This window comes from Ostrea edulis, chromosome 9 (assembly GCF_947568905.1).
Source record: "Ostrea edulis chromosome 9, xbOstEdul1.1, whole genome shotgun sequence".
Classification (NCBI taxonomy): Eukaryota; Metazoa; Mollusca; class Bivalvia; order Ostreida; family Ostreidae; genus Ostrea; species Ostrea edulis.
Window position 1 is genome coordinate 8,743,009 of NC_079172.1, and position 12,071 is coordinate 8,755,079.

At 33.4% G+C, this 12,071-nt stretch overlaps 1 protein-coding gene across 1 annotated transcript; it reads right to left on the reverse strand.

Annotated features, from left to right (window-relative positions):
* Window positions 1-1,680: 1,680 nt before the first annotated feature.
* On the reverse strand, window positions 1,681-11,358 carry LOC125658733 (ras-related protein Rap-2c-like). Its single transcript, XM_048890125.2, has 2 exons — window positions 10,549-11,358; window positions 1,681-5,226 (listed from the first exon to the last, which is right to left on the reverse strand). Exon 1 carries the CDS (start codon window positions 11,097-11,099, stop codon window positions 10,554-10,556), a length of 546 nt encoding a protein of 181 aa, XP_048746082.1. The 5' UTR covers window positions 11,100-11,358; the 3' UTR covers window positions 1,681-5,226; window positions 10,549-10,553.
* Between the last annotated feature and the right edge of the window lie 713 nt (window positions 11,359-12,071).

Genomic DNA, 12,071 nt, shown 5'->3' on the forward strand with positions numbered 1-12,071 from the left:
CGTCGTGAACCGCCGCAGTTCATACCCTCATGTATTTTCAAAATCGAAATTCAATTCTTAAATGTCTGTAAAAAGCTGATGAAGTGATTTTTAATTCAATTTTTTCAATGAGAACCACGGTTAGCTACATATACTCCAGATCATGACTAAAACTAGAGCTTCTAAACAGGGTCTTTGTTTCTTTTGTGTCCTGCAAGTTAATTATCACTCTATCGTTTTTAATTGGGAAGAAAAACGGGCATATGGTGCTTTTCCTGAAGCTCCTGATTGACATCAGTTTATTGAAATCAAACTATGACACCTAACAATGACAAGTTTTATGTTTATTTCACGTCATCCTTATTTTGTTAACAGTCACTTATTTTTACGAAGATTATATTTAGTTTACTTATGTTTCATATCCGATTCAACCATAATGCTTTCGTAAAGTACGGGATACATATCTCCATGGATAGATATGCGGTTCAACTCTCTGCCATCTTGCACATTTTCTTTGTCGATAAATGTCCAGTAAAACGAAAATCTCCGAAGTTTCTACGCAAAACGTATGAGCAAAGAAGATCAAAATTTGCAACATGCTGATGATCTGAATACCATTAACACTTAAAATCATCGAATCACTTATACAAGTACTCAAAACTGAGGACATCAAAAAGCTTCATGCAAGCAATACCGACTGCATCTTTTAGGCCCACTTCAAAATAATTTGATAGAAGTAGATGGTATAAAGTAACAACAAAAAATGCAAATAGCATCATGAAAGTTTACCGTGAAATAGAAAATCTAATCGAATCATTAGGGGGGGGGGGGGATAACCATGTTCAGAAAATGTACATCCGTGAAGTCACTATCAAAATTTGTACGTCATTTATATAGCACAGTAAACATCCTGTACGAAATATGTACATGTATAAAGGCGTAATTTATTAACTAATCTTTTTATTTCATTTGGAATAAAATATTTTAAAATGATAATAATAAATAAATAGAAAGAAATATATGTATGATCGTCAAGAGCTACTATCGAATCCAAATTGACAGTTGTGTATAGATTTCTTATATAACATCTAAAATAAAAAGCTTTGTAATTGCTTGCATATGAGAAATACTTGGATGGTTTATATTTTTTCTATTCATCCTGTGCCTTGTTATAAATATATATGTTGAATTAATATCATTTTGAAAAATTACTAATCCAGGCGCCTCCTACAACCACGGGGGTAGAAAGGGGGACCTGAGGAAGCATTACCTCCAAAAGTTTGTTGAATTAATGGAAAACAAAAATATACATTTTTCAAGGTGTATCATTAGTTTCAAGTATTTATCAATTTGTCGGAAACAAACACCAACGTTTCACGCTTATGAGTACACGTACATATAATTCAATGCGGGATTGATGCATTACTAATCATTTCAGTCATTTTAAAAGTCAGTGAGCGGTTTAACACAATCCCAAATTCAAAGAAAAAGTGTTAATTTAACAATTAAACCGGAACGTGGCTGCAGTTATGTGCATCTCCCTGGTCGTAAAAATTAGGAAGTGTGACCAAAAAATTCCCGAAGCTGTAATCATGGTGATAGACCAAGAAAACCTACATGTGTAGGTTGACTCTACTCATTAATTTGTTTGTATTAATATTTCAAATGATATGATATCAATAAATCACAATAGCAAACTACTAGAGAGTACATATTTTATTATAAAGGTTTTCTTTTGTTAAACATGATCAATAACATTGACACAAAGCAATGGCTGTCAATGAATGTACACGTGGGATTGAGAAGGTGAAAACAAAAGTACAAAACGAAAATAACCAGAATATCAATAATTTAAAACTACAAATCATGAGATAGCAATATATATACGGTACTTTACAAGCTTGATCAAATCAGTATTGTAAAACAAAACTTCCAGAATATATATTTAGTTGCTAGTCGTGTGATTGCTAGTGTTTCACGTAAAACGTGTTACCGAAAGTTGCATCAAAGACCTACAAACCGTGTACACTACTTTAGTACTAATTTAGCGCCTTTTGACGTAGTAGAATATACAGTGTAATGATTTACATAAAAATAAAAAATATATTAACCCATACATCGCGCAAATCTAACATCGTTAATTTATGATTGCGCCAAACGCTTCATTATGCATGTGCTACCTTTTAAATACGCTTAATACACTTTGTACACGTTCAGTAGATAAAGCTACCCCGGGGGGGGGGGGGGGGGGGGGGTACCCGAGGACGTTACGGAGTGGACCAACACACAGGTAGACAAGAGGGGTCCCTAGGTGTCCGTTTGCTTACCACGCGACATATAAATTCAAATTAAAATTTCACCACAAAAATTAATAAATATAAGTGACCATCAGTGAATACTAAAGGGTAAAAAAGGAAGCTCCATTGACATTTGACCTTGGTTTAATGCTGATTGGGTGTTTATAAATATATTAGCCAAGCAAGCTACAGCTACGTGATATATATTGAGCAGTCACTAAAATGAAAGTTACAGGTGTGCATGTTGGCTTCCTAGACTACCACTGTTTCATTCATAACTGATATTTCTAAAATATTTCACGTTATGGACATACAAAAATCATACTCATACGATCATTAGATCACCCGGATGAGGACAGGAGATAGAAAAGTATAAAGAATGTGTATACTTTGTTTACCTGTCAGGTAAAATCTACACAGTGTGTAAAGTACGCCATCTTCCCAAGCTAAGCATCCGGTTCGCACGCCTGCCTTGTGAAGATGACGGTACACCTGATTCTGTGATTACTGGTGCATAGCATGTAACCATTCACAAGTGTCAAACATTTCCATGCATCCTTGATGCCACATGTAAATTTGATAATTAACATCATCAGCTGGTATGTACAAATAACTTCCTCTTTAAAACTCACGTTTTAAATCATGACTACACATTTTTTTTTTTTTTTTTTTTTTACATATGCTTGAATAAAACAAATCAAGTCAATAACATTTTTAAAATATCAATATTATATATTTTTTTGTCACAAAAATCTTCTGGTTTTGTTTTTGTCTTTTACCATCACAGACTAAAAGGGCAACAAAATACAGTACTATATTGCAATACACATCATAACAAACACTTCCGATTTAGAGTTCTTCCCTATTTTAAACTTAAGTAGTTTGTAAATGAGTCCTTACTAATTATGTAATTCAATGACACAAAATGTTACAGACTTTCTGTATTTAAGTGCTATCGTGCAATTCCAACGGGGAGGGGGGTTCATCTCTCAAGAAAGATGTTCAAAGGGGAATAAATCGAAACCATAAACTCGTAACAATTCCGGAAAAGCTTCGTAAATTAATAATGTACTTCAAAATGTGAAGAAGAAAAAATTACGATACAAAGTTTTCGTTGATAGATCAAAAATTGCTTATTGTAGCTGTAATATAAATAAAGAAGGAGGGCGTGCGAAAAAATATGCAGTAACCCATTTTCAACCACGCTACTTATACAAAATGTCACGGAGTACACGTAGTAAGTTGTTACATATTGACAAGTGTATGCAACCCACCAGATCTCAAAATTAACAACAGACGTCGCTTTGGAGGGAAAAGAAACTACATAAGTAGCCACGATAGTAAATGAAGCCATCATTAATATGCATGCTGTATCCTCAGCGCCGTACTACAAAACCAGCTGAAATTACCTCCTTCACATAAAAAGAACTGTTTATAATACTACTTCATTTTCAGGATTTCCATACAGAATGGAACTAGGGCTTCTCTATTCACTAATTCCAAGTTCTCTAAAGTTTACTTAGATAATAAATTAACATTCCCAGTTTCCTTAAAGCCTGTAACTATACACTATATATATTGTATACATACCGTTACCTTACGTATGTACATGTATATATATTATCATTTTAATTCTGGTATAATAAATTTCACAATAGAATATCTAAAGACCTTCCCATGCAGTGTTCAGAGAGAAAACGTTCACAATCTATCTTCATCATCATCATTGATTGTTAACACCTCATTAATTGATGTTCAGAAAAATCTAATTTTACTACAAAGTATTTTTGGTATGTTTACATTTTGGCCAGAAAGGTCACAGATTTTGATATTCCATTTCAAAAATTCATTTGTGTGTAATAAATTTGTAATGTTATATACATGTATTAAATTTGTTGGATATCATCTCAGAAGACAAACCAAATACTCAAATTCAATACAGATGTACTATTTGAGAATAAGGTATTGCCAATTAGACTGGAAATATACATGGTAGTCATATAGTTCAACTATGTCATCAATATGTGTATCAAAAGAAAAGTCTCTGGATGTTTTTTGGGGGGAGGGGTTCATAGGGGAGGCAGGTTAGAGATTACAGGTGAATAATTTGGGTTTTAAAAATAATTGTTTTAATGTGTACTGTGCATTAACGGAATAATGAGATATTCTAATTGTCAATATATTCTTTGACAGAATAAAAAATAAATTTCACTAATATACTAAAAATATTTCTGCTCCTGAAATCACATTGAAGTGGACTTTAAAACAATCACATAAACTGGTGTTCGGTATTGACTAATTTCACATATCATACAAAATCAAAATAGAAAGTATGGAAGCTTGACAATATCTTCCACATTAGTGATAAAGAATACTCAGCCCCCATTACTTATATGAAATGGTTTGATCAAAACATATGTGGTTTTCCAATGGTTGAATTTCCATGTACATCATCACAACTACCACAGGATCTACAGGGTATTGTCCAGGGTTTAACTACCAGAATAAGAAATTATTAATTGCACTTGAACAAAAGAAGTAAATTGTACATACACTGCATATCATAGGCCATCCATTTTTTAACAATCAATGTTCCAAGCATGTGCTGTATACGTGTATATCTAAATTAAACAATTTCTCAATATCATATAAATCCTCTATTCCTGGATTTAATGCATTCTGAATAACATTTTTTGTTTTCTTCAGAAGCCTACAGGCACAATATTGTCCATCATAATACACTTAGGAGTATAGAGAGAAACTTGAGTGCTGTATGCATTTTCCTGCCTGGTTGGTAGATGCATGTACAATGTCACCATGGTTATACAGAATGAACACAGCTGATTGTTTCATCATTGGGGTAACGAAAAGCACTTATCCAGGCAACATGAAACAGTCAGGCAGGATTATATTGTTTGATTCTGGTTGTCATTGGTCAACTATCATCTACCTGTAAAATAAAATGAATTGTTAAATAATTTATTTATTCAGTAGTGTGATTGCAAATCATAGTAGTCAAAAATAACTAATGTATGAAGAACTATACAAAATGCCTCACGGCATCTGACAGATATATACGTATATTGCAAAAAATTCTTTTATCATTGTGACGACAGGAAAAATCTATCACAGAAATTTAGCAGGAATTTGACAGGAAGCCCAAGTATAGATTGTAATCAACTCATCACCGAGGAAAGTGATTTTGTTGAGTCAACTTAAAAGTAGAATTTAATCTGAAGTACTGTCGACTCTTCATTGGGTGCTAAACTCTTACGTATTTTCAAAATAATTAAATTCTTTAAGCATGTTAAGTGTTTGTGTATATCTGTTCGTTGTATGTATACAAACATACTAGCCATCAGTAATGCACTATAAATACCCCTGTACATGTACAGAACAAATCCAATTCTGGGCCCTGTTGGGCATACAAGCTTAAGAAAAGAAGAGAGAAAAAGTGACAATCAAAAGACCAAATACAAGGGGAAAAAAGAGAGTACGGCAAATCAACATAAGCAATAATAAAAACTTACGATCTATATTCATATTGTTATATATGTCCACCTAAACCCTAATTATAGGGCAATAATTTTCTCATTGATAATTTACAGACAAAAGACTTGCTGAACTCCCAATATTGAGGCACTAGGGGGTACGTGGCTGTACGCAACTTATTTTAAACATGCACAATGTAAGACAAAAATTACACCTTTCATTGACAATCTCCAGTGGGAAAGTTCAAATTCATAATACAGGGGGCAGTTGCACGAAGGCTAGTTAAGTTTAACTGACAGTAACATCAAGTTAACACTATATGAATGTCCAGGTTAATGACAATTTAACATTCAATTAAAGTTAACTAACCTTCGTGGATCCAGATCATTAACAGAGGCACTCACATTTTAAATTTATATCATTCTATAATTTAAAAAAATGTCTTCCTAAAACAAACTATTATTTTGTTTACAGGAAGACAATTTCTTTTTATTATAGATACGTGTATTTAAAACATTGGGTGCCTGTAATCACTACCATATATTTCTACTGTTCACAAGTACAGTACTGTACTTAATCTACCAGTAACTTTTAACTTTTTCTTAAAGAATTGGCAAACAATTAACTGCAATATTAAATGTAGTCCTCTTTGATTTTTTTTTATTCTGACATTTTCAAGAAATAAAAAAAGAAAAAAAAATTGGAGAGGGCTACATTATTCCAGCTAGCAAACAATGGACATATATTAATTATTCCCTGGGGTACCAGTGGGATACCCTTATGTTTGGTTAGTGATAAGTTGGAACAAACAGGATCTGTCCATGTCTATATACCCAGGAATTATCGGGTGTCCTCACTACCTACTGACTACATACCACAAACTTAATCCTCCTGCGACTGGATTCAAGGAGATTGAAAATCACCTGCCTCTGTGTCCTTTATCTATATACTGATTTAAAATTCCTTCATAATAAGCTGAATATTACTGCTATTTTGAACAACATTAATGGCTACGGTTTTCTGATTTAGTGTACAACATGCATCATAATACACATCATGTACATATAGTTAGGATTGCAGACACTCACAGTATATTATTTTTTAGTTACATGGCTGTCAGTTTCTTGTATAGGGCATCCATATGCATTTCCTGCACAGTTGGCCATTACGAGTACAAATGTACATGCTGGTGTGTGGTAGTTACCATATCAAAAAACAACTGTGAAGGTACCATCCACTATCCAGATGCTAAACAATTTTCTACATGCTCAACCATCTTTAAAAAACCACTCAACCACAGAATTTCTCTCCTAGACATACTAGAGGGAAACAGCCTGGTCAACCATCTGGGCAAGTTTAAGGAAACTAAAGTTTCAAGTGGGAAGGATCTCTCTCTATAAATATATATAAATACATGCAGATACCACAAGCAGTATTCATGTTTACTAACCTAAAGCAGTTTCTGTGTGAGCATGCATTAGAAGTATATGTTACAGTATACTATGTATACATGGTTGTCACTAGGAATTTTTCAAGGCTAATCCCCGACTCATGGTTTATGAGCAGCCTGAGTCCCTTAAAAATTTCATGAGTCCTTTTTGTATCAGATCTTCAAGAAAAGGAAAAGGAGGAGTGATTTTTCTGCACCCCTATTCAGAATGAACACATGCTAAACTTTCCTCTGCTTGCTTTGTTCTAAAACAATTGCAAAACATGATGTACATGTTTAAAATAACTCTTAATTACCTAACCAATGCAAAATTGTGATATAATTTAATGTAATAATTCCCAGTTTTGGCCTCGGATGAACAGCAATTTTAATAAACATGCACGTCGTCAGTAGTGTACTCAACAACAAATAAAGTTCAATTCTCTTAAATTTTAGCAAATATTTTGATACCAAATCCGATTGGTGATTACTATCAAAATATAAGCTAGAATTTATGAGCACTTCCTCTCAACTTCATCTAATAACTTACTAAACTTAGTATATATATATACATGTAACATATTACGAATACTTGTTAACTAGCAACTATGCTCAATTACGAATACTTGTTAACTAGCAACTATGCTCAATTTCATCTACAATACCATTTTTTAAAGATTACCTACACTTAGTATACTTGAACAAGACTAAAACTTCTTGGATCATTTGTACACGAGAATCCTCATCCGAAAAACAAAAGCTAGTATATTTCGCTAAATCTTATAGTGGTTACCTTCTACAGATTTATTATAAACAATAATCTCTTATAAATCTATTACTTACACACTCAAGAACTTTCAGGATGAAAATTAATTTCAGTTCAATTTAACAAAAATCAATCCATCAAAAATAATAAAATACGGTAAATGAATAGGAATCCACATTGAAGTAATGATGTTAATTTTAAATCCTGAAGTTACAATTGATACTACTTAATGTATGTTATACACGAAATACACATTTATAATATATCCTAGATCAGCTCGGAAACTCAAAAGAAACGAGCATACAAAAAAAGTTTTGCGAGAAGTCGAGAAACTCCCAGATCCTCTCACAAGACCAAAATTTCAAAAAGGAAGTGCACAATTTCTCAAGGCTCATACAGAAAATTGGGGTTTTCTCGAAAAAATTCAAGAAAAATTACCTACAATCTCCTACATTTTGGAGGCCAGTCTCTTGAAATGGATTCAAAGCTGTGTCACATGTATGCTCAGGGATTTATCTAGGTTGTTTTTACTACCGGTATAATAAAGGTACCTTTCCCCTTTGGCAACAAATGGATATTTCCCCTTCCACAGATAAAGAATTCCCCTTCATTTGTAGAAACTTGACAAAATTGTATGAGAATTTTCAACAAAAATCATTTTTTTATATATTCCAAGTCATTTTCTATAATTGTCAGACTTACAATATAGATACAATGGGTAATCAATCAATCTATATGGCTGTAATGATCTGTGGATATTATATTCCATGGATGTCCCCCACCACCATCCCCTGAAAGCTCAATGACTGCATTCTCAAAAATTCCCCTTAAATTTAAAATGGGTAGTAACATCTACATGCTGGGTAAAACCCTGATGGTGCATTATAAAGAATATAGAAAAGCATGTAATGAACAAGACATATACAACATGTACATTGCCTGATTGGTGTGTAAACATTATTAAGAATGACTCGATTAGACAGACGTATACAAAATATTATATAATATTCATGATATGAACTTTATCCTTAACTGACTTCTACAAAGTGCATTGTCCTGGATGATCTCTCCTTCTGATACATCAATTATCAGTATTGAAGTCAATGATAATGTGACTCAGACCCACAAATTGTCCACAGATATTATAACTTAATTAATTAGTTCCTCAATAACGAGTTCAACACCCTTTCATCCAGCTGTCATAAAGTTCTAGTATTCTACAACATTACATTAGTGAATTACATAAGCTTAGTTAAGTTATTTTACATTCCAGATTTTTATTCCTTCATATTATTAAGAGTTACAAACAAAAATGTTCTTAGCATATAATGCACACAAATATCTGCATTATAACAAATTGTATTTGAAACTGCTGTGACCAGACAATGTACACTGTATAGTACGTAGAAACATACATGTATACCCTAGATAACTAATCCTGTATTTCTGAGTACCTTGTATAATTAACAAACAGGAAATGCATATTCAATTATTCATGTCTGTGCAATGTCTTTAATTAATACATGCATCTTTTTAAAATTTGATATCGCAAGATTTAAAAGACTTTTGAGATTTTTCTCTTTTAAAAAGTAAACAATATACCAATCTGATTAAAATCAGATCTTTGATCCGCTCCGTTATTGTTATACACAAAGTAGCAACATAACAATAGCGGAGCGGATCAAAGATCTTATTCTAATCAGATTGACAATATACATACGTACATGTTAGTGATGGGAATTTCATATTGATGATTGGTTAACTCTAACTAACTAGTAATCAAACATCAAGAAATTTTATAATAAAGTAATTTAACTGCTGAAAAAGTGTCAATAAATATTTCTACGTTTTGTTGTTTCTATTGCTGAAAAGGTGTAAATGAATATTTCCTGTGTTTATTTGTTATTCTTCTACTATCTTAATATCCTTTAATTACATATCAATGCCAATACAATTTCTAAAAGGGTCTACACGCCAAAAATGGATATCGTTTGCTTCATTTTATATATCCCCGCATATCAAAGTTACATGTCATTAACTGATGATGATCCGGCATAATTAAAATTCAGCAAAGAAAAATATGGAAAGTAATTCATTCTATTAATCAGATCCAATTGAAAACATGATACGCATATGTATGCAGAGGAACAATGGCCTTTGAAAGCGGTTTTATCTGCATATTAATTCACACATGGACTTCCTTGTATCAAGATTCTCTTTGATGGATGGTCCTTTATTTATAAGCCTGAATCAAAGTATATCTATCTGAACCTGCTTTATCCCCCGGGTAGGGATGCTTTCGCTTTCATGTCATTGTGCACCGCCATTACGAGAAACAAAACTTTTAGGTTAATAGATAGGTCATGACAGAAAATTCTTCAAAAACCAAAGTCGTTGCAAACCAAGTGCTTAGAATTTGGCAACAATCGACTGATTTATTATTATAATAATCAATGATTGGAACACCATTATAAATACATGTACTAGAAAAACACCACATAGTACACATGACTTAGTATCAAATAGGCCTACTCCTGAAAAATACCCAATGTATGCATGCTATGTATGGCAGAATATTAATTTACCTTTTTCACAAAATCACACAATTACAACACTTTCCTTTTTCCTTCACTGGACTTGTGTTCATTTCTCGAACAATTTCAATAAAGATCTCATTCACATTTTGAGTAATTTTAGCAGATGTCTCCAGAAACGGACACCCCCACATTTGTCCAAGTGCCTCTCCTTCAGAGCGTGGAACCTCACGCTGGTGTTCTAAGTCAGCTTTGTTTCCAACTAATATCATGGGTATATTTTCTATCCCCTTGACTCGAATTATTTGTTCTTTCATAGTCTTTATGTCTTGAAATGTCTGGAGACTTGTGATACTGTAAACAATGACAAACCCCTGGCCATTTTTAATGTATAAATCTCTCATAGACGCAAACTGTTCCGTTCCTGCAGTGTCCAAAATCTCCAACACTGAAGGAGCCGAATCGACTTCTATCTCCTTCCTGTAAAAATCCTCAATAGTTGGATCATACTTTTCCATGAAAGTTCCGGACACAAACTTTACTGTTAATGCACTCTTACCAACGCCACCGCTTCCCAAAACAACCACTTTGTACTCTCTCATGATGACTTAATTTACCCTTTGAAATTTCCACAAAAGATGTGCCGACAAGAAGTTACGATTCAAAAAGTACTTCTTGAAAAACTCATCGCAACGAGTTCTTCATATTGTGAAAACCTGTATATCAATTCACGTCGAGAACTCCTCCCTATTATCTTTGCTGCCTTCATGCAACAAAGAAAATATAACTTCACAAACAGGGATAGGCTTTTTCACCTTCTCGCCATTTTGGGTGGGCGACGGTACTTACGTGCCTTCAGTAGTGAAGAGCTCACCAAAGGCACACAACTGTGTATGATATATTTCCTGATGTAATTTTTTTTTTTTTTAATGATGATATTAGGTTAAATTTTCTACATATTATCGATAAATAATTCGTGAATTGTTTGTCGATACCAATAATTCGAATTTCTTATATCGATACTGACTTAAAACAAATCTTTTTAAACGTGCGTTTAATTTGTAATTCGGTATTTTATGTAAATAGTAAAAATAAAAACCATATATAGACTATATTCTTAGTTGCAATGTTAACCTCAATATTGTTGCGTTAGTTTGTTTTACAAAAAAAGCGCATTAGGGTATTTGTGTTGATTAGATAAAGCGCTATAGAATAGAACAGAATCTTTATTCAACCAATTTGGGCCCACGGAGGAGCATTAGGATGCACATTGACAAAGTCCAAAATCACAGAAGCACATGACAAAAGGAAACAAAGACATATTGCACTGCATAATGAACAGAGAGTTAGCCATCAAATCTATCAATGCATAAAAGACACACAAAACACATATTCAAGTAGTACAAGCATGGTAACTGTTGCTTGAGGCGATGGCATGGACATCCACTTGGCGCCGTCTGAAGCTGCTCTGGAGGCCGAGTCAAAGCGGAGTCCACAGTTCGCCTCCAAGTCTCCTTTGGCCGCCCTCTGTCTCTCCTCCCCTGGGGTGCCCATCTTAGAGCTGTTCTGGGGAG